The sequence below is a fragment of the Heterodontus francisci genome, chromosome 6 (genome assembly GCF_036365525.1).
Source record: "Heterodontus francisci isolate sHetFra1 chromosome 6, sHetFra1.hap1, whole genome shotgun sequence".
Taxonomy (NCBI): domain Eukaryota; kingdom Metazoa; phylum Chordata; class Chondrichthyes; order Heterodontiformes; family Heterodontidae; genus Heterodontus; species Heterodontus francisci.
In genome coordinates, this window is record NC_090376.1 from 129,006,136 (window position 1) to 129,029,652 (window position 23,517).

The following is a 23,517-nucleotide window of genomic DNA, read 5'->3' on the forward strand; positions in this document are numbered from 1 at the left end:
CACCTCCAGGCGCTTACCCATTGTCTCTCGAGATAAGGAGGCCAAAGAAGAAGAAGAAGAAGATTGACACATGACAAGCATAGTCAATTGTATGGCAATTTCACCGAAGAGCAAAACCAGCTTATCCTCAGTCGCATCCGATCTGAATATTTTCTGGATGTGTTTACTTACATTTTTTAAACTGCCCACCAGAAGTTTAAGGATTTTCAGGGAGCTCAGACAGACTAGAAACAGCTTGCATGGAATGGTCAGTTTATTAATGGTTTCAAGGCATCTGCTGTTAATTCAATATTGTTAAACATATTGAGAAAATGTATCTTTGCCAAAAATGACATATTTTTGTGTAGCTTTCAAAATAATATTTATTTGTAATTTGTTACGTGACTGAAGCACCAGGCACAACATTTACTGCAGTTGATAGAGGTGGACAGTGACAAAGTATGAGAAGAAACAGGAAAAGACATTTAGCTCGTCAAACTCAATCTTTCCAAAAGCCACGTATAATTTGACTCATCAGACATTCTATTCAACAAATGTAATCTCCTGAGGAAAACCTCTGAAAGCTATTTTTTCTCTAACTGCTCAAAAACTCTCAACCAAAATATCAACCTGCAGACACTGCACATTTACATAGAGCCCGTTGAGTGGATTAACCAGGATGGTGTGAGCGATTGGAACCTATAGTTATGAGGACATACTTCAGATACTGGGATTCTTTTGAATGGAGCGGAGGAGGCAACAAAGAAATTTAATAGAGGATTTTAAAATCCTGAAGGGTGTTGATAAGAGTGAATAAAGAATGACTATTCCCTTTGGTTTGGAAGGCAATGATGAGGGGTCATCAATATAAAATTAACAGTGAGAAAGTGAGGAGAGGGCTTCGGAGAAATCCCTTCATGCAAAGAGCTGATCGAGCCTGGAGTGTGTTAACACACAGAGTGGTTAAGGCAGAGACCCTTTATAGCTTTCAAGCAAAGAACAGGTAAATCTTTTCAACCCAAGGAAGAAACAGTGGGGCTGAATTTCATTGCAGTTTCTCCTTCTCCATCGTCTTAGATTCGCTGGAAGTGCGGTGGAAACTATGGGCTTAATCTTAACTCCCAAAGATGAGTAGGTTGGGGTCATGTCAGAGGTTAAAATGCAAAACATCAGAAATAGAAACCCAACCCATCTTGAACTAGACCACTTCCAGTAATCACAGAGGTGGAATGAGACCCGGGTTGGTCATTTAAATATTGTAATGAGGCTGCCTCGTTTCATTTTAACAATCATTCTATTTTAACTCATGTCAGCTGAGTCTCCCAGGCTTTGGGAAACCTGACAGCTACAAAGAGCTGACAGCAGCAGAATCCATAAAGTGTATCTTTACAGCACTGCTTGTGGGCCAGCAGGAGCAGGATTGCTTCCTCCAGACCCAACCAGCTACCCAGTAAAGCTCAACCCCATCGCGATCTATCTGCTCCCTCCACCAACCTTCGGACATCCTCTATTATCTGACCTCACCCCACCCCCCTCGACCATGCTCTGACCCCAATGACCACTATTTTCTCCCTCCCCAACCAACATTGACACCCCCAACCTGAGCAACTGAGCAACCCTCAGTCTGCAATCGGGACACTCCCGCAATTGCAAACACCGCCCCCTCCACCCACCCCTGCAATCAGGACATTCCCCACAATCGGGACTCCCACCCCCATCTCAATCTCTCACTCTCCCCTCTGCACCTAACTGCTCTCATGGGTTGCAGCCTCGTAAACCAGGCATCCTGCATGAAATGCCACCAGCCTGTCAACCAGACTGTCTGTGGGCGGGAACATGACAAAAGAAAAATTGAAAGGAAACGTGCAGTTAAAAACTCCACGACGTCCAGGAACTGTTCTTCCCCACATGGAACTTGCCTTTGGGCTAAAATCCAAGCCAATATTACAAAGCTAAAATGGCTAAGGAGAAGGCGTTCCAAAGAAATAGACCGTGCTATGGAGAAATAGTGGAACAGTCAGGTCAATTGTGGATTGCTCTGGAAAAAGAGTTAGCCACACAGAAATGCCAGGGTAGAATTTATTATGTATTGTGCCCATTTGTCAGGCATAAAACAAGCACAAAGCCTACCCAATTAGCAGTGGGACAGCCTGAAAGCAATCTATATGGGTGTTGGCCTCACTGCTAAATTTGTGGGTTTAACCAGATTCCTAAAATGGGCATTCAGCTCCGTGAATATGTAAATGATGGGCCTAATGTCTGTTGAGGACCCATTTGAGAAATTTTACTCCGATGACCGGATCAGATGTCGAGCCTTCCCCCTCTCAGGAATCTTCATCGCCCCCAGCGACCACCAATCAAAGGTAGGCTGTGAAAAAATGTTTTAAATCATGCTGGGGAGCCAGGAACAGCAGGACTTCTTCCCTGTCCCCATAGGCGTCACGATCGCCCCCACCTGTCAGTGCATTTATTTTAAACAGGAAAGTAATTTCTTCCTTTCTTTCTTGTCACATGTACAGTTCTCACTTCAGGGTGGAAGATAGTTTTCCGTCCAACAAAAATGTTACATAACACAAGCATTCAAGTCATTATAGCCAGACCAGTACTGCCTAAAATTAATGTGTATCTGCACTGAATTCTATATTAAAGAAAGAACTTGCATTTATATAGCGTCTTTCACAACCTTAGAACATCCCAAAGCACTTTGCAGACAATGATGCACTTTTTGGAATTGTAGGCACTGCTGTAATGTATGAAACCTGACAGCCAATTTGTGCACAGCAAGCTCCCACAAGCAGCAATATGATAAATGATCGGATAATCTGTTTCAGTGATGTTAGATAAGAGATAAATATTGGCCAGGCCAACAGGGAGAATTCCCCTGCCCTACTTTGAAATAATTAATAAATTCCATTGTATGATGATGTCCTGTGGAGTTCAATTGCTTAGCCTGCATTTTACTCACATGTCCCCTCTAACGTATCATGACAGTAGCTCCTAGCACAATCTATTATAATTAAATGTATTTGATTATTTACTGCCCTGGTAGCCGGTGCAAATTCTATTCAAATAAGGTCGGTCTTGTTTAGTACCGATATATGTTGGCAGTATTCATTGAATGCTGAATTTGAACTGAAGCTAAAAATTCAATATTTACTCCAGTTGTCGAAATAAGACACTGGCTTAAAAATTCCTAGCAAGAAATTCCCTTAGCTAAATATCCTGTGGAATATTTTGTTGAAAGATCCTGTATAAACATTATAGATTCCGTAAACAAATGCTATGGAATCCTCTGAGGACAAAAGTTGCAAATCTTCTGAGTTGTGGAGCTGATAAATGGGGCCCTAAGGGCATTGAATGTTTGTGGTACAGTTTGGTGAATGCATTTCCATATCAACCGGAAGCATTATCAAAATGCTTAATATTATGTGTATCAATCGCCACAAAATAAGGTGAGTTTTCTAGCAAGATGAGGATTAACAAAGATACAAAGGTTCATTTGTGGCAGTTTGTGATTTTACTAAGCCTTGTCATGATGAATTGATAGAATGAAGTTAAAGCACACATAAAGGAGAGGATTGATGCCTCTGTCTAAACTATGCAGCAGAAAGTATTGCCAAGAGCGTGTCATTGACTCCACGGCTGTGACTGCAACTCTGTGGATGTAAACACAAAAATATCACTCTGCCACTTACAGGAAACAGGTACCACGCATTATCAGCTGAAAACAGCATTAAAAGGTTATTTATCAGTCAAGGAAACTACAGCCCTTCAGCCAATGGACTCAGCATCCTCTATTTACACAGAAAAATCGTGTTAAATGTTAAAATGGACTTTGTCATCTAGTAAGCAAAATCTCCAAAATAGTTTACCATTTTGACTGGGGTCATGTCAGTTTCTTTCCCTGAATGAGCAGGGTGGTGGGGAGATGGCACCTATTTCCTTCCCCTCTATAACCCTTTGCCACGCACTACAATCTAACTCAGAACACAATGAGGCAAGTTGTTTCGGAGCATTTGCTCTCGAGGCACATTGAGGAAGAGGTTCGAAAGATCATAGATTAATCTTCCTCTTTCTATTTGCTTCCTCCCTGTGGGAAAAGGGTCTTGAGTTTGCTCAGTGCTTCCCGCCCACCCCCCAAACCAAGACTGGAATCTCACTGTGCTGGGAAATGCAGACCAAGAAGCATGTCAGTGCATCGACTTTCATTGGAACTGGACTAATCATTAACATTTATTCGCAATACGTTCATGACAATGTATTGTGGATCCATCACATCTGCAACTAAAAAAGGGAAGGAGCTGAGTTGCACAATATCAAACTTAACAGACGTGTACAACTGCGCTTGAAAGGTTCAATTTACTTTTCTCACTAGTTTTTCCCTCTTCCTTCCTGAAAGTGTTGACATGCAGTTTTACACGCACTTGTCACCCACTGGCACCTTGCATGGATGGCCATTATTCACACGCAAGCCTTGGCACCAAGTGTTGGCAGACTATTCAACTGCCAGGCAAGATTGATGCTTGTACATAATTAGGAGTAGGAACCCTGGCCCAATTTCCCCTCTCTGACCCAGGCACTCTGTGGTCAATTGTGATGCCCATGCACTACCATTAACCCAGTCATGCAACGCTAATTCTACACAAACCAGGGGACGACCTGATCTATGTGGATCAACAACTGGATAAAGCCACAAAGCAATCAGGAGCCAAGTTCAGTTAGTTTAAGGTTGTATTAATCTTTTTGCTTTTAAGCTGCCGATTTAAAGCTCTACTTAGAATGGGTACATGTAGGTTTGATGAAAGCTCATTAACCTGTACCACTGGGCTGAATTTTACCGGTCCTACCGAGGTAGGTTATGAGGCGGGATCAGGAGCAAAGTCAGAATATAGCATGTCGGGCCGGCTACCCGACTTGTCCCCGCTCCAAACAATCTTGCTGCCTAGCAGCGGCAGGTAGCCAATTAGGCCCATTAATGGGCCAGTTGGGGGAACGGTGATGGTGCTGCCTGGAGCTTACCGATGGTAATTGGACCCCCAGCTGAGGCCAGAGCCCTGTGACGGCCACAGTCACGGCCGCAAGCCATCCTGTGGAGGGGTATCCCCTCCCCAATGACTTTTCAGCATGCAATCCAAGTGTCCCTGAGAGGCACATTTATTTTGAGGCCTTTTTCTTGTTTGTTTTCTCTGTAGTTTTCCTTTATATGCTCTCTTTCTCTCTATCTCTCTACAATTCTATCCTTGCAATCTCTCTGCTCCGTATTCTATCTCTGCGCTAACGGCACAATCTCCCAGGTCTGTCCCATGTCTGTGGCATCTGGCTGTGTGCAAATTGGCTGCTGTGTTTCCTACATTACAACAGAGTCTACACTTCAAGAAGTACTTCATAGGTTGTAAAGTGCTTTATTCCGTCCTGAAGGCACGAAAGTGGCTAAATGAATGCAAGTTATTTCTTTTAATCTCAAACTCTAGCTCTGTAGTCTCCAAGCTGCATTCGCCTTTTTCCATCATGGCTGGTATCTACAAACTCTTTGGGTCATCTCGACATCACACATAGACATGTACTGCTGGGATCTAAATAACTATCCATCAAACTCTCACCCCTCCCTCCCTGAACTACTCCAGTATTGTTTGATATCAAATTTAAATTCAACTCTTTATTTGAGAATCACCAAAATCGATATCTCCAAACTTCAATATCCTCTTTTCATTCTTTTAGTTGGGCACCAAACTCTTTTGGACTATGTCAGGTTTTGTCTGATATACCCCTGTGAAGTGCCTTGGGATGTCTTACTATGTTAAAGGCTCTATATAAATCGAAGTAGTTATTGTTGTTGTTGTAAACCCAAGTGCGGAGTCAGTAGAGAAATAATGGATTACAGTTACTTCAATCAAACTGGTTCCACCTTAATCTGGCAGCACATAATCTTATATGTCAACAATATTATTATTTCCCCAAGTGAAGGCCACGGTAGCAGCAGATCTACTGGTCATTATCACCCATCTGACATTGAGACACATTCTGGTACTTTATTGGGAACAGTTTCTTTTTGTGTGGTCCAGTGTCACATGCAATATCCACACCACCCTTTTTTACGCAGCCACAGACTGTTGGTGAGGGAGCTTTGCATCTCCAATCAGATATTCCCGTAGTACGAGAGAGCCTAAATAACCAACCCTCTCAGATCTCACTGAAGTGCTCTACACATTGTTAACTGCAAAGGCTGGCAGAGATCTGAGATAAGGATCTTTTTGCCTTTTGGTTTAGCTGATTGTCAATGAAATCTATAACTCAAGTGGCAGGGATGTATTTGGCAAATGGTATAAAAGCAAATTTTCTTTATAACTCAACCAAATTCAAAGAGTGCATGCTACAAAGCTACCAAACACTGGTCTCAATGTTCATTGTGTCAACTACAGATGAATTCCTGTTCACTCATTTAGAAAAGTACCGGTAGAATTGCAACCCACCGCTGCCCCAAGTGAGATACAGAACCCTCCTAGGGCCTATTAAAAAAGTTTATCATCATTTTGGGGTGAGAACCTGCCATGATAATCAGTGTATAATTTTACATCACACACAAACAGCTATTATTATGTAGTTCCAATGTTTCATTGATAACTGCATTGGAACTTTTCTCTTCCCCTCTTTACCTTCCCCCTGTTCCCCCTAGTTTTATCCCTTTTGTCCCTATCTCTTCTTCTACCTAAGTGAAGTATTCAAGGACGTCTAATATCTGTCAAATTGTGCCAGCCTGTAACGTGGTCTGTTCTGCACACATCAGCCACCCTCCAATATCTTACCCAAGTGAGCCATCTTTATGTGGGATACTCAATAGTGAGTCGGCTTTTCAATCATGGAAGCCAAGCCTAAACCCAACCAGATGTAACATCCACATTTCAGCATGGTCAGTGAACACAGTCTATGTGCTTTCTGAATGTAAAAACATGAATCAATAATGACTTGTATTTGTATAACCTCTTTAAGGTAATAAAATGTAATTAAAATGAGAGGAAGTCAATTTTAAGCCCCTATGATGATCCAACAACAACAACATTTATATAGTGCATTTAATGTAGTAAAACATCCCAAGGCAATTCTCAGGAGCGATTGTCAAACAAATTTTGACACTGAGCCACATAAAGAGGTATTAGGGGAGATGACCAAAAGCTTGATCAAAGAGATACGTTTTAAGGAATGTCTTAAAGGAGGAGATAGAGGGATGGAGAGATTAAGGGAGGGAATTCCAGGGCAAAGGGCATGAGAAGGCTCAGCCAACAATGGAAGGGACAAGGAAATCAGGAATGTGCAAGAGGCCAGAATTGGAGGAGCACATAGATTCAGGAGGACTGTAGGGCTGGAAGAGATACAGAGATAAGGAGGAGCAAGGTCTTGGAGGGATTTGAACAGAAGGATGAGAATTTTAAATTTGAAGCATTGCTGGATTGGAAGCCAATGTAGGTCAGTGAGCAGAGTGGGTGATAGGTGATTGGAATTTTGTGCAGGACAGGATTTGAGTAGCAGAGCTTTCAGTGACACCATCAGATTCAGTAAAGACTGGAAATTGAGCCTGGTACGAGCCTCAGATATGTGGCTCAGAGAATGAAGAGAATAAACATTCTGCATTCAGCCAACACACTGGAGTTTTTCAAACCGTAATAGTTGAGGGTAATTTTAATCCTGCACAATAGGCAGGAGAGGGTCCGGGGTGGGGGGTGGTGTTGGTGGTTAAATCGGCAAATATGCAAAACCTGACCCCAACCCACAGCAAATGCACCTACTTCCGTTTTAATCAGAGCGGGTTTTGGGCATCAAAGTAACCCACTCAGGAGTGGCGGGTCAATCATTATAATATGTCAATAAGGCTCCAATCCTCAGATTTTGGCAGTCATTTACATTGAACGCTGGCTAGCCAGGTCTCCCAAGGCCTGGGAAACCTGACAGCTAAAGGGAGACAGGAGTAACTAGATGCAGCAGGTGGATGCTTTTTAGAGCACTGTTAGTGGGCTAGGAGGAGCAGGAGTGCTTCTCCTGGCCCCTCACGCAAAATATCTGCCATGTTCATCCGACCTCCCACTCGCGCCTGACAGTCTGACCTGCTGCCGGGCAGGAAACAGAGTACAAAAAAATTATAACGGGGTCCTGCCGTTAAATTCGGAAGGACCTCGCATTTATGAGCTCCCTCCCTGCCTCCCTGTATATATCGGGGCCAATATCTCTTTAAGAATGTCACAATCTTAAGAATGCTGCATTAAACTAGACATTTGAGCATAATGTTCCCAAGTCTCATTTTCTCTAGAAACCTCTTTGGAATATCAATAGAATCAATAACTCAAGTATCAGAGAGTTATTTGGCAAATGGAATGAAAGGAAATTTTCTTTTATCACTCAAACCAAATTCAACAAGCACAGGCTGCAAAGACACAAAGCACTGGTCACAATGTTTGTTTTGTCAACTGCAAATGGAATTATGTTCATTACAAAGAATAGCCAATGCCCAAATCCTGATAGGATCTATGCATTAACAGCACAAATTACTTCCAATCACACATTATCAAAGTTCTATTTTATCCCCACCCAACTGGGAACAATAAGGTCACAGAACTGATAAGATCGAGTATTGCTTGAGATAATATTCCCCACGTCCAAATGATCTTATCGGATTTTGACCATAATTACATTCATAATTAAATAAATGCATTTGCTGCTTCAATATTTCGCAAGGGTACTTCACCACTGGTGGTAAATGCAAAAACCTTGGAAACTGTCAATTAGGGAGAAGACAAGTTTCCTATGTACAAACCGCAGATGGACAGCTCTGCGGCTTTTTGAGAGGAAGTGCTTGATTGGGCATGTGATGTGCTGCATGAAGACGGCAATGTGCCTCAGGTAATTTTGCTGCACTAATTTGTGATGTACCTCTTTAATAGAGGATGACAATATTTAGAGCAAGGAGTTAGCAATTAAAAAAATGGAAGGGAGAAAACAAAAATCATAGATGAACTTTCAAATTGTCCTGGACAGATTATGTTAACCAGTGTCGACAAGTTCTACAGTCTGCTGAATAAAATGGAGCTCTATACATTAGCATGACAAATACTGTGATTAGTACTGTATGTGCAGTTTCTTTACAATTAAAGTATATGATTTCCTAAACATAATTTAATAACGGATGCATTATTCCACCAATAATAATCATAAAGGAGTTTGTGTTTGTGGCAACTGTAAAACATGCCAGGGAATGCCTTGGCATAAGATAACAATGTGCCCACTGCAAACTGCGCTAAGGTTCAGAGTGACCTGCAATTATGGCCTTGTTTTCAGAGATTGTTGCTGCGTTATGTCCAGAACCAATGCAACATGCCCATTAATTCTCTTATTTTCACATTGCAAATGGAAAACAGTAAAAGAGCAAACTGCACGGTGCTTTCAGTATTGAATTCTCTCCACAACATAATGCTCAAGTGATATCTTTCAAATTAATTTACAACAGCAAATAATTCTTTTGCATGGAAATTATTTCTAGATTTTATGGAGGGGAACGGGGAGGACCTGATGTCAATGTTGGAATGGAATGCTTTTTGCACATGAGGCCACCATTACTGACACTGGAATCTGGGGAAGCACAAGCCAAATACATTGATACAGTGTTAAGCTTCTTTTATACTGTCCTCAAAGTGTGCCTTAAACACAACTTCAATGCAAGTACCTCCAAAACACTAGTAGGCATATTCTATTCCTCCACACCTGCCATTCTATAGCTGGCTCTGAGTGAGATCACCAACTGTCATTAGGCTTTGACTACAGCATATAGATTAATACATTCACAGTACACAATGCGTATGGTCTATTGTACATGGCATATTGTGATAGTGAATGACTTTGAGAGGCTTGGGTAATGATTGACCCTGGATTCTGAGTCCAAAGAGGGCAGCGATATTAAGAGTGTTCTTCCATGCTTTCCCATTGTTTCTACACCTGGTTGGTTTTGATTGTGCCATCAGAGCTTTTGAAGTAACCTGTGTGTGCTATTTGCCGTTCTGAACTACTGCTGACAATGTAGCTGGAATGCATTCCAGGAGGTGATTCTCAATAGTGGCTAAAACAGGCACAAAGTCAGCTCAGCGGGCATTCTGCCCACCCAGCATTCTGCCCACCTGCACTTACCAGCATGAAGCCTGAGCCACTTTGAGACCTGGACCTCATTAACATGGTTTTAGACCATGGAAAAGTAGTCACTGATATCCTTTCCTGGTGCACCTAGTGCTGCAGCTTACCAGTTTTGGGAGGATGAAATATTGGCCAGGTGGGTTTTGAAGGGGGTGGGTGGGGTGGGGGGGGGGGGGGGGGGGGGTGTGGGGGTGATCCTAGAGGGGTGTATCTGAAATGGGCCAGAGTTTTGTTTTTTTAAGATGTCCACTGGGACTCCATCTAGGCCCAAACAAAGAATTAAAAAAAGCACAATATTTCCTGGGTCACTTTCTGAATGGCTTCTAGCAGTCCCTTTAAGCACTTTTGGCTGAAGTCATTCAGTGCCTGGTACAAATGGATGGAGCATGCATAGCACACACACCACCCATTTTAACTGAAAATTGTAATTGGGATCCTACACCATAGCACCATTGTATTTTTAAGCAGCCTGCTGCCTGTTTCACTTACAGGGTCACCTAGAAATTCGATCATAAAACCTTGGACATTAATGGGACAGTCAACTTATCTCTCCTGAAGTTCAATTGCTGGCTGTGTGTTGTTCCCGTGCAAAATGGGCGGCCGGCTTTTAAAAATGTTGCCTTAGGTCTCAAAGAAATTCTCCTAGTACATCTCCAAAGAGTACATGATTTTCCTAGATTGGATTCTCTCCATGGTACATTAATTTACATTCACTGGGTCTAGGACGACACCCACGCGTTTCAATCTCAATGGATGCACCAACAAAATGCAACTGGAAAGAAACTCAAGAGCTTTCCTATGTTGGAATCCAAGGGGGGTGGGTAATCACATCATTGAACTAGACTTAGGTCAATGAAGTTTTTGGAAACCTTTAGGATGTCATACAGTCCTTTAGACAGCAGGCTTTAAACTTCGGACGTAACTGGAAAATGTAAAGGATTGTGCCTTATTCACTACAGACTCCCCAGTATTCTGCTAGCACAATAGCGACCATTTTTGTGAATGAGCAGCCTGTGGTATATCCTAAGGTTAATCTTAAATTCCTCTTCTTTCAGCTTATTACTTGTTTAACTTCTTTTTTCATGTTTTGGACATGGAATCCTAATCCTCTTTGGTTAAAATCTGCCCTCTGCCTCTCTTCCAGGCTACTTGTGTTGCTTTCACATCTTAGAGCTTTGTGGATAAAATTGGTTCTGTCATCTCCTCGAAATTAGTTTCAGTTTGCATTTGCTGGAATAAGTTTTCTGGGGCTATGAGAGGCCACTTGATTCTTGTGCAATGGCCTTCTCTTTACATTGTGGAAAAATAGAAATGACATGTGATCAAGAAGTGCTGCAAAATAAAACACATTGGCACCAGCACATTCATACATTTATTTCTTTTAATTTGTCACATTTTTCAGCTCAGTTTTTAGCTCAGAGCCACTCTGAAGCTTAGATTCTTTGAAGAAATATTTCAAGAGCACAAATGGGATGACAGGAGGCAAACAGTTGGTTGTCATTTTCTTTCAAATTCACAGCCATCTTATTTCTACCACCTGTTGGTGAAAGCCCCAATTATATACAAGGCTCCATTTATACATGGAGCAGTTTCACTGACAGGATGTATTGTTGTCAACTGTGTCTCTGAGCATAAATAAGATTTAAAGCTACTCAACCACACAAAATATAACACAGATATATAACAAGGTACCTTCCTCCCGTCCCCCCACTGACAGCAGCAAATCTGCACCGCTGCTAATTTCCTATTGTCTTTTTATGTTCCATTAGCCGGTGGATAGGGCTCTGAGTCACTTATTCCAAAGAGCAGAAATTGCAGGTTCTTCAAGCTGCAAGCCAACCAACAACAACTTGCATTTATACATCAATTTCTCCATCGTAAAATGTCTCAAGATTCTTCACAGGAGTGATTATTAAACAAAATTTGATACAGAGCCATATAAGGAGGTCTTAAGACAGATGATCAAAAGCTTGGTCAAAGAAGTAAGGTTTAAGGAGCATCTTAAAGGAGGAAAGAGAAGTAGAGGTGAAGAGTTTGATAGAGGGAATTCCAGATCTTACGGCCTTGGCAGCTGAAGGCACAGCTAGCAAAGGTGGAGTAAAGGAAATCAGGGATGCGGAAGAGGCCAGAATTGGAGGATAACAGAAATTGCAGAGGGTTGTAAAGCTGGAGGAGGATGCAGAGATGGGAGGGGCAAGGCTATGGAGGGATTTTAAAACATGGATGAGAATTTTAAGATTGAAGCATTGCAACACCTGGAGCCCATGTAGGTCAGCGAGCACAGGGCTGACTGGTGAAGGGGACTTGGTGCAATTTAGGATATGGGTGGCAGAGTTTGTGATGTGCTCAGGTTTACGGAGAATGCAAGGACTATCACAAGTTCTGCCTTAAAACATATACAAGAGCAGGCTTTCTCCCTCCTCCTGATGTCTGTTTTGAAGCTGGCTGCACAATCATCTGATACAGATCAGGCTGATAGCCGCAGCATGATTACAATCCATGGTTACTTTCTGCCCTGAGGAGAAACCACAGCCTATCTGAACACTAGTACTATCGCATTCCCTTCAGATCGGCATTATCTAAACTGCTCGTGATCCCTCAGTACAAACAGACGCTAAAATCATACAAAAGACTGGAGTATATATAACTTTTTACAGACAATAAATTGCTTTTATTAATAATACTATATCTCGCCCCAGAAAACTTTCCAAATTGATCTTTACACTTTGAAGCACTGTACTCAAATGGATCATTTGGTTCAATTCAGAATTGGAAGTATATGCCAACCAGCATTTCACATTGAGAGTCAGTGTGTCAGCATTTCCTGAATATGTCAGACCATCTTCTGAGGTCACCAGCCAATGCCCTGCACTCTAGGGATTAAGAGAGAACTATCTGGTGCTACAGACAACCAAACATGAAAGCGACAGGTAAACTCTAGAACTCATCAGTACGTCTCCTCATAAAAAAAGATGAATCAGCAGTTTCAAGCAAGGCAACAGTCAAAGAAGTCAGCAAGCTGAAGAACATCAGTGAACTGTGACTCTCTTAAGCCTTTCCAATGTCCGGCTTATTTTCTGATTTTGCATCCATAGCAAAGTTCCTTACAGAATAACTGAAAGAAGCGGTTATGGAAATGGACTCATGTCCAACAATCAGCTTGCTCTAAAGAGAACAAAATGATTGGAGCAGTCTTTATACTCAGAAAGTCTTGGATCTTGAAACTGTTTTCACACAAAATGATGCACAAGATCAAATCTAGACGATGGTCTACAGTAACCAACTGTACCTGAAAGGAGTGACTGATTTCAACACAACAAATTTCAAAGCAGTTACAGAGCTACACAGTTGCATATCTTAGAAAGGTAACCAACCAGTAGGTAAAAACAAAGAGTTCCCTAGTATTGATAATTATATCGAAGGCTGTATTAAGAATCGCCTATGAAAATTCATTTAAATGTCAAATGACAATGAAATGGCAAGATCAGTAAATTACTTCTTAAAACACAAAATAAACAGAAAGCGCTAATAAAATTTAGATTTAGTGCAAACAATAAACTGTAAAAAATATGAAACAAACATCAGAAGTTCTAACAATACCATAGGGTAGTGTGAATTTGAGAGATGTCCGCAAGCCATGTTTCATCCTCCAATCTCCAAAATGACACCAGATACTGCTGAATATATTTTAACCCTATTCTGTATAATGCAGAAATTCGCATACAGCCGGAAATAAAGGCCCAGGTGTTTACAGGGAGGGAGTGGCAGGGGTGGGGGGCGAATTTAACGACAGGACCTTATTTACATGTTTTTGTTTCCCATTCAGCAGATTGAGAGGATGTCGGATGGGAAAGTACTGCAACATCAGGCTGCAGTCATGGAGCAGAGAGAAGGGAAGGAAAGATTGGAAAGGCTTTTGGATAATCGGAGGCCAGTGAGGGGGAGAAATCAGAGATCAGAGGCCTTGAGGAGATTATGGGTCAGTGGGGTTGGACGATCATGTGGAGGGAAGCACGTTACCTTAGGGGGGCCTGGGTGGGGGGCCTGGCCCATAAACAATGCTGAACAGGCACTTACCTGATAGATTTGACTATTCTCACCTCCGTTAGCTGCTGGGTCTCCTGAGCCCTAGGAAGCATGCCCCGCAGGTGTTAAAAGTGAAACTGTGCTACAATTTGAGGCAAGCAGCTTCATTAAAATATTTAAATTATGGACCCACCTCTGGAGGGCAGGTTATTTGCTTGCCCTGCCTTAATCCGGCCTGGGTAAAACCGGAAGTGCGTTGGAGGTGGGTTGGGATCGGGTTTTGTTTTTGACATTTTAACCACTCCCCCTGCACCTATCTTGCCCATCCTGGGTGATTAAAATTACCCCAAATGGTACATATTGGGAATCTGAATCATAAACCTATGATTCTCCCCTCCTCTATTTTCGTCAGCCCTATAGAAGGTAGATTTGTAAATGTTCATATCTTACACGTGAGATGAGGAGACACTTGTTTTACACAGCGAGATGTTATAATTTGGAATGGACTGCCTTCTGAAAGGCTGGTGAAAGCAGATTCAAACAGTAACTTTCAACAGGGGATTAGGTAAATACAGTACTTGAAAAGGAAAAAAATTGCAGGGCTATGGGGAAAGAGTGGTGGAGTGGGATTAATTGGATAGCTCTTTCAGTAAACTGGTACAGGCATAGTGGGCCAAATGGCATCCTTCTGTGTTGTACAGTTCTATGATTCCATGAAGTAGATTTTACAAATTAGTGCTGCGGGCACAGAGGTTCGCATGAGAGCATATAGAGAATTGTAGCACATAGTTTAGTGCCCCACAAGACCCTTCATTCTTTGAAATTAATGGACAGGAAATCATGCCTACAGACAAATTCTTGACACATCTGAGCAGGCAGTGCTAGTTTGTAAGATCGACCCCATAATTTTACAATTTCTGATGAAAAATCCCACCCAAAACAATAACGCCATCATTCTCTTTTAGGTGCTGGCTGGATTGTTAAATACTCCCAGTATTTTCTCTATTTATTTCATGTCAACATAGATATTATGATTACTGTTTTAAACTTCAATGACGGCACTCAACCCAATCACGCTGAAACAATGACTAAAATACATAAGAGCCCTGGTAGCACACAAGTGGTTGCGTAATTTTTTTTCATTTCTTCAATGTCAACTGTTATAGTATATCAAAGACTTTGAGGTCAAAGTCTTTATGTGCGATATCCCATTGTATACAGAAGTAAATACTCTCTCCACAGGTGATGTTTGTGTGTTGTTCATCACCAGTCCCGAGCATTCCTAAGGGTTTTTGAAAGGCTGTTCTCAGGGTTGTACAATGGAACATAATGTATACGAATGTTCCAGCAATTCAGCAACAAATATCAGTGCATTCCTCAACAACATAATATCAAAGCTACTCAAGGTAAGTAGAATTAATAATTTGCTGGAATAAAATGCAAGATTTTTGTGTGCTGTGATGGCATCAGCTACTCAATAAATTTGTCTCCTTGGTATATTGGAGCTTTTAAAAAGGCACTAAGTACAGCACTAAGTACAAGTCGTGAGAGTCAGTTGCCAGCGTTCGCCAGAGCTGGCGGGCAGCCATAAAGACGGGGCTAAAGTGTGGCGAGTCGAAGAGACTTAGTAGTTGGCAGGAAAAAAGACAGAGGCACAAGGGGAGAGCCAACTGTGTAACAGCCCCGACAAACAAATTTCTCTGCAGCACCTGTGGAAGAGCCTGTCACTCTAGAATTGGCCTTTATAGCCACTCCAGGCGCTGCTTCACAAACCACTGACCACCTCCAGGCACTTATCCATTGTCTCTCGAGATAAGGAGGCCAAAGAAGAAGTACAGCACCCAGAATTTAAATATTTTTTCCCCCTCAGCCTGATTACATCCATCACTCAGATTCCCACCGACCTTTCTTCTTGCAGAAAGCCCAGCGATCATGAAATTCTGGCTGGGTATTCCTTTTCAAGCATGTGTCTTGACTAATGCCTTTCATCATCTCTTTGTGAAATGAGGAGGAAAAACAAAAATTCCCAAAATATTTTTCACAACAAAAAGCATCTAAAAAGGGTAAGCTTGGACATTGACTGGCATTTTTTCCCTCAGTTCTGAATTTGGAAATTAAACCAATTATTTAATCTTTTATATACCGACAAACATTTCTAACTGTCAGAGTTGCATCTTCTTTTCTTCCATGTAATATCTGCAAATTCACTGTTTTGTAAATTTGCTAGGTGGAATTGTAGAAATTCTGAACATTTTATAATTCATAATATAAACTCATCCTCCGCCCCGCCACCCCGACTGAGTTGAATTCAAGAGGCTCAATGCACAGTCTTCCAGTGAATTAATTCCTTCACAGGGCCTCAAAACTGTGGAACTCCTTATTTTCCCTCACTTATCCTCACTCTTAATTAGAAAACTGAAAATCTATTTAATAATTGCTTTTAATTGTCTTTCACAAGCACAGTCAATGGCATGGTTGACTCTTAAAAAGCAAAATCAAAATGAAACCCCTTGACAATATTACACCAAGTGCAGACAGCAAAGTCCGAACCAAAGCATTCAAAGTGTGGACAGCAAGTTCTGTTCTTTCAAATTGAGCACACTCAGTCCACTTTACAGACTAAAAATAAAGTGCCTGGCTTATTTATTGTCAGATTTGTTTCGTTTTGTGCTGGGTTTGAAGGTCCTGTGCCAGTGATGTAAACAGCAGTGTTTTCCACAGCAATGAAACCATGAACACACCATTGACTCTCAGCAATGGCAATGACCTCATTATTGGCAGCCAGTTACTTGCTTGTACGCACAAAATAAAATTACATAACTTTTCGGAATTGGCAGCCAAATTCACCCTTGCCCAGGCAATTCAGTTTCTCACCACCTGGCTTCTGGTTCCTTAACTGGCATAGGTTTTCCAACAGCAAACTGGCACTATTCACCACCAAAACAGGTCATTATTTGCACTGCTTTCAAGCACCCAGCAACAGAACTATAAGTTATATTTATTCAAACTTCCAAGTGATCGCAAACCATAACAGCTAAAAGTTGTCCCACTCCTTGGTCAGGTAGCTCAAGCAAGGATGAGCAATTTGAAAAAGTAGCAAACCAAGTGGTCATTCTTCATGTTTTATAGCTAATTATTGCTAATTTTGGTGAATGCGGAACAAAACATAGGGGACTGTCTTTAAAAGAGTTTAATTTCCCTTTTTGCGTTTCTTCTCTTTTTTCCTGTTCATGCTGGGGCACAGTTCTACAGGCACTGTCTGCCAAAAGAAAGATGTGCATTTATAAAGAATCTTTCATGACCTCAGGACGTCCCAAAGCACTTTTCAGTCAATTAAATACTTCTGAAGTGTAGTCACAGTTGTAATATAGGAAATGGGACAGCCAAATTGTACACAGCAAGTTCCCACAAACAGCAAGGTGATAATGATAAAATAGCTTGTTTTTGTGAAGTTGATTGAGGGATAAATATTGACCAGGACACTGGTCTTTTTCAAAATACTACCATGGGCAGATGGGGCCTCAGTTTAACATCTCATCTGAAAGACGGTACCTGCAATAGTGTAGCACTCCCTCAGTACTGCACTGGAGTGTCAGCCTGGATTTTTGTGCTCAAGTACTGGAATGGAACCAACCCACAACCTTCTGACTCAGAGGCAAGAGTGCTATCAGCCGAGCCACGATTGACCCTGTCCTCTGTTACCTTGGCCAAGTAGTCATTCTTCATGTGTGTGAATGTAGACACTAAAGCTGAATTTTACACCACCCCAGCAAGCCAGATGGTGGTGGGGGGGGGGGGGGGGGGGGGGGGGTGTGGTGGCGTAAAATTGAGTGGGAGGCTCCAGGAGGCCTTCCTGACCCGCTCCCGCCTCCGCCCCACTTTACATCAGCCAGGGGGGAGTGAGAAGCAGGCCGCCCGCCCCAGGCCAATCAAAGCCCTTAAGTCACTTAAGGGCCTTCACCCACCTCCACGGGGATTTTACCCATGGCAAGTGGGTGTCCGGGAGACGTGAAAGGCTGCCCAGTGAAAACTGGCGGCCTCTCAGTGCCCTGGGGTGGGCCCTGACAAACAGGCACAGGGTGCCCAATTGAGGGCCGCCCCCGCTTCTCCAACCACTTCCAGGACCCGAGATGCCCCCCACCTCCCCCCACACGACCACCCTTGCCTCGCCGGGGCGCGAATGATCACCCCAGCGAGGCAACCCTAACTTACCTGTACTCCTAGCTCCATGTCCTCAGCTGGGCTGCAGTCCCAGCAGTGGCCACCGCTCCTGGTGACACTACTGGGACTAAGAGCTGCTGGCCCTCTGATTGGCCAGCAGTTCAATGAGGCGGGACTTCCTCAAGAGGGTGGAAGTCCCGCCTCGGAACAATTAAAGCCCGGGGGCCCGTAAAATGCGGGACGGATCCCCGGGGCTGGGCAGAAGTGGGTTCGCCACCGACTTTTACGTCGGTGGCCAGCTCCTGTCCGCCCGACGTAAAATCCAGCCCCAAGAGTCGTCAGACTGTTCAACCCAGGGGACTCCATGGCCAAGTCTAAAACTGTTCTCACTCTTTCTGTCCAGTGGGATAGTGATCAGGAACAAGAAGCCAGGCAATTTCTGTCCCCTTTTCCTATGTAGCCCAGGAAAACTGAAGTGAATTATCACTCTACTTAGGCTGAGAACATTTTACTCACAATAGACCGGGCCCAAACCTGTGATTTTCCTGCTCCAATCACCTCACTTCCACTCTGGCGGAGCATTCACCTATTGAATGTTCAGAAAAGTATCTCTATTGGGGTATTTTTATACCTCTCATAATTTCTTAAACCAGCGAGGATGGGGGCCGGGGGGTGGGGGGGTGGGATTTATTTTTAGAAAGCCTCACTCTAGCAGGGGAAAGCTAGGATACAGTGTAAGCAATTAATGAAATTCTATCATACTGACTGCAGGTATGGAAGGAATCCATTCATCACAACAAAAGGGAATGTTTACGTTATTTAATTTTACACAAATCCTGGCTTAAATACAAAACCTGAAGGGCATGCTTTTCTATCCGGGCACTTGTGCTTAATTCAAGGCAACCGCGCAAGCAAGGTGAAAATTATTCTCTTGAAAAACCCATTACCTGTAGGTGGGATCATTCCTGGAGACATTAGGCCAGGGACAGTGTGCGGCACGATGTGGGAATTCTCAGGGGATGTAACACTCTGGGATCGTTTGGGAGGTCTTCCTGGCCTGGAACTGGAAAGAAAGAGAGTAATATTTTTTAAAAAAGAACACACATCTAAATTCATTGAGCATTCCATATCAGTTAGCAACAATTTCGAAGTTGTTGGAAGCGCTGGGAGAGATTGTAAATAAACTTATTTCAAGGACGATTGCTTTTTTCACTAGATGTAATAGACTGCCTTTACTAATTAGATTACATGCTGAATTCATTTCTTTCATAAAGATCAGCCACTGTTAATGCATTATTCATAGCTCGTATCTCGTTACCTGATTCTCAATATTAATATCTATACATGTTAGAATTGCCTAGTTTGCATATGCTAAAATTCGACATGGAGCTTTCAGCTCGAAAATTATGCTCTAACTTGTAATAATTACTGCAGTTAGCTTGATATTGATTTATGAGATTTTTAAAAGCCAAATATGTGTAGTAGTTTAAATGAATGCTATTTTAGGATTCTGTAGGAAATTAAAAGGCAATGTCAACCCTAGGAGATTTGTCTCTACCTCTTATACTTTCTAATCCGACAATTAGCTAGGAGGAGGAAGGAAATGAACAAGGGAGGAGATGGGGGTGGGGGGGGTTCTTCTGTTCATGGCCAGCTTTTCCAACAGTTGCTACTGCCTCCAAGCTAAGATTCTCTGGTCACCAGACAATCCAGTAAAGGGCTGGTGTAAATGTCTGACCAAAACAAACTGTTATCAAGCTATGTTTTTTGGTGGCAAGCCATTAAATATATTGTACTTACATTATGCAAGCACAGGTACACATAAACATTTACTGGGGCTATGTTACTTATGTAAACTTTTAAGAGGTCGGTTTTAAGTTGTTCTCGCGGGGCAGGAATAGTTGGGCTGGATATTATTCAGCCCTTGGAGAAGGGCTGGGAGGCGGGAGGGTGCACACAAAATGATGTGGAATGGCAGCGGGTAGCGTGCCCAGCATTGTCCTTAAACCCTGGAATTTTGTGGTGGGCACTGTGGCAGACAGGTCACCTTCTGCCTCCACTGACATTGGACTAACGTTGGAGGGACCCACCATCGAGTGGAGATACCATGTGAGAACTGGGGGCCTCTTAGCGAGCTGGGAGGGCCCCTCCTCTGGGGGCAATACATGGCCCCCGGGCCACCCCCATGCCAAAAGCCCCCCCGCCCTCACCAACCACCCCAAGTCCAACCTCTTGACAGGGCCTGCCAGACTGGCCCCGGCGACCCCGACCCCACTTACCTTGGACCTGGGGTCTTCTCCATCTTTGCTATTTCCAGGCTTCTTGCAGTACCAGCAGTGGGCACCGCTCCCAGTGGCATTGCTGTTACTGCTGAGTTGCCGGCCCTCTGATTGGCCAGCAACTCTTGGAGGCAGAACCTTGTCCCTTAAAGGGGACGGCATCCCCGACGGCTGGCAGTTAATTGCCTGCTGTCATCGTAGTCGGCTGGGGGGTCCGATGGAGAGCCGAGAAGTGGTTGCCAAGCAACCTCCCCGCCCACAACCCAACCTTCCAGCCTGTCGCCGGAACCCCCGTTGCCAATATAAAATCAGCCCGGCTGGGTAGGGTGTAAAAACAAGCAGCCAATCTGCTGTCGCTGTTTATCGCCCAGTGAGAACAGGTTAAAACTAACTTCCTCATCTAAAGATACAACAGAAGAACTGCAAATGTGCAATAATATCATAAATGCATACAAGAGTAACATGTTTACAACACTGGAATATAGAGTTCACAGAATTGTTCTTCCCCTATGGCGGAATTTTAAAAAAAATTATCTGCCCATCTCTGTTATTAGTCCTCAAATATACATGATATCGTTGCTATAATGGAAACTTGGCTTAAAGAGGGGCAAGAAAGCAACTCAACATCCCTGGATATAGAGTTTTCAGATGGGATAGAGAGGGGAATAAAAAAGGAGGGGGTGTAGCATTATTAGTTAAGGAATCAATAACAGCTTTGAAGAGGGATGATATGCTAAATGAATCATCAAATGAGGCCATATGGGTGGAGCTCAGAAATAAAAAAAGGGGCAGCCACACTACTAGGGGTGTACTATAAACCCCCAAATAGTGAGAGGGAGGTAGAAGAACAAATATGTGGGCAAATTTCTGAGTGCAAAAACTATAGGGCAATAATAGTTGAGGATTCCAACTACCCCAATATCGACTGGAATGCAAACAGTGTGAAGGGCACAGAAGGGAGAAAATTCTTGAACTGAGTTCAAGAGAACTTTTTTAGCCAGCACGTAACAAGGCCAATGAGAGGGGGCGCAATTCTAGATTTAGTCTTCGGTAATGAAGCTGGGCAAGTGGAGGAAGTAACCGTGGGTGACCATTTTGGAGATAGTGACCATAATACAGTTAGTTTTGGCATAATCATGGAAAAGGAGAAAGATACAACAGGAGTAAAAGTTCTAAATTGGGGGAAGGCAATTTTTAAGAAACTGAGGGGTAACCTTGCGAAAGTGGACTGGACACAGCCGAAGATGTTTTATCAGTACATTAAGAGCAAGAGGATAACTAAGGAAAGGCTAGGGCCTATCAGAAATGTACAAGGGAACTTATGTGTGGATGCAGAAGATGTGGGCAGGGTTCTTAAATTAGGTTTTTGTCTCTGTCTTCACAAAGTAGAGGATTGATGTAGACATTGTATTTAAAGAGGCGGAGTGTGAAATATTAAACACGAAAAGCATAATGAGACAGTAAGTACTAGAGGGTCTGAGATCCTTGAAAGTGGATAAATCGGGAGGACCGGATGGATTGCATCCTAGGTTGTTAAAAGAAGCCAGGGAGTCAATAGCGGATGCGCTGAGGATCATCTTCAAATCCTCACTAGATACAGGAGAGGTGCCAGAGGATTAGAGGTCTGCAAATGTTGTACCATTGTTTAAAACGGGTGCGAGGGATAGGCCAAATAATTATAGGCTGGTCAGTTGCCCTCAGTGGTGGGTAAATTGTTAGAATCTATTCTGAGGGACAGGATGAACTGCCCCTTAGAAAGGCACAGATTAATCAGGGATGGTCAGCATGAATTTGTTAGGGGAGGTCATGTCTTACTAACTTAATTGAGTTTTTTGAGGAAGTAACAAGGAGGATTGATGAGGGTAGTGCAGTGGATGTGGCCTACATGGATTTTAGTAAGGCATTTGACAAGACCCCATATGGCAGACTGGCCAGTAAAATGAAAGCCCATGGGATACAGGGGAATGTGGCAGGTTGGATCCAGAATTGGCTCAGGGACAGGAAACAAAGGGTAGTAGGCGATGGATGTTTTTGTGAATGGAAAGTGATTTCCAGTGGCGTTCCACAGGGCTCAGTGTTGGGCCCCTTGCTGTTTAATGATTTGGACTTAAATGTGGGAGACATATTTGGGAAAGTTGATGATGATACAAAAGTTGGCCACATAGTTGATAGTGAAGAGGATAGCCGTAGACTCCAAAATGATATCAATGGTTTGGTTGAGTGGGCGGGAAAGTGGCAAATGGAATGCAATTCAGATAAGTGTGAGGTAATGCATTTGGGGAGGGCAAATAAAGCAAGGGAATACACAATAAACGGGAGGATATTGAGAGGGGTAGAAGAAGTGAGACACCTTGGAGTGCATGTCCACAGGTACCTGAAGGTGACAGGACAGGTAGAGAGAGTGGTGAAGAAGGCCGAGGTATAGAACGCAAAAGCAGGGATGTAATGCTGGAACTGTATAAAATGCTGGTTAGGCCACAGTTGGAGTGTTGCGTATAGTTCTGGTCACCACATTACAGAAAGGACTTCATTGCTCTGGAAAGAGTATAGAGGAGATTTACAAGAATGTTGCCAGGACTCAAAAGTTGCAGCTATGAGGAAAAATTGAATAGGCTAGGGTTGTTTTCCTTAGAACAGAGGACACTGAGGGGTGACTTAATTGAGGTGTACAAAATTATTAGGGGCCTAGATAGAGTAGACAGGAAGGATCTGTTTCCCCTAGCGGAGAGGTCAATTACCAGGGGGCACAGATTTAAGGTGCTTGGTAGAAGTATTAGACGGGACTTGAGGAAACACCTTTTCACCCAGAGGGTGGTGCGTGTCTGGAATTCACTGCCAGGAATGGTGGCAGAGGCAGAAACCCTCAATTCTTTTAAAGGGTACCTGGACATGCACCTGAAGT

The 23,517-nt window shown here is 43.0% G+C and overlaps 1 protein-coding gene across 5 annotated transcripts in view; it reads right to left on the minus strand.

Annotated features, from left to right (window-relative positions):
- LOC137371530 (dachshund homolog 1-like) overlaps positions 1 to 23,517 on the minus strand; it is a 494,797-nt gene that overhangs the window by 296,786 nt on the left and 174,494 nt on the right. For all 5 annotated transcript variants that reach the window (XM_068034282.1, XM_068034279.1, XM_068034281.1 and 2 more), the window contains exon 2: positions 19,284 to 19,399. In XM_068034282.1, the coding sequence (XP_067890383.1) occupies positions 19,284 to 19,399 (116 nt within the window). The remainder of the gene's footprint in view (positions 1 to 19,283; positions 19,400 to 23,517) is intronic.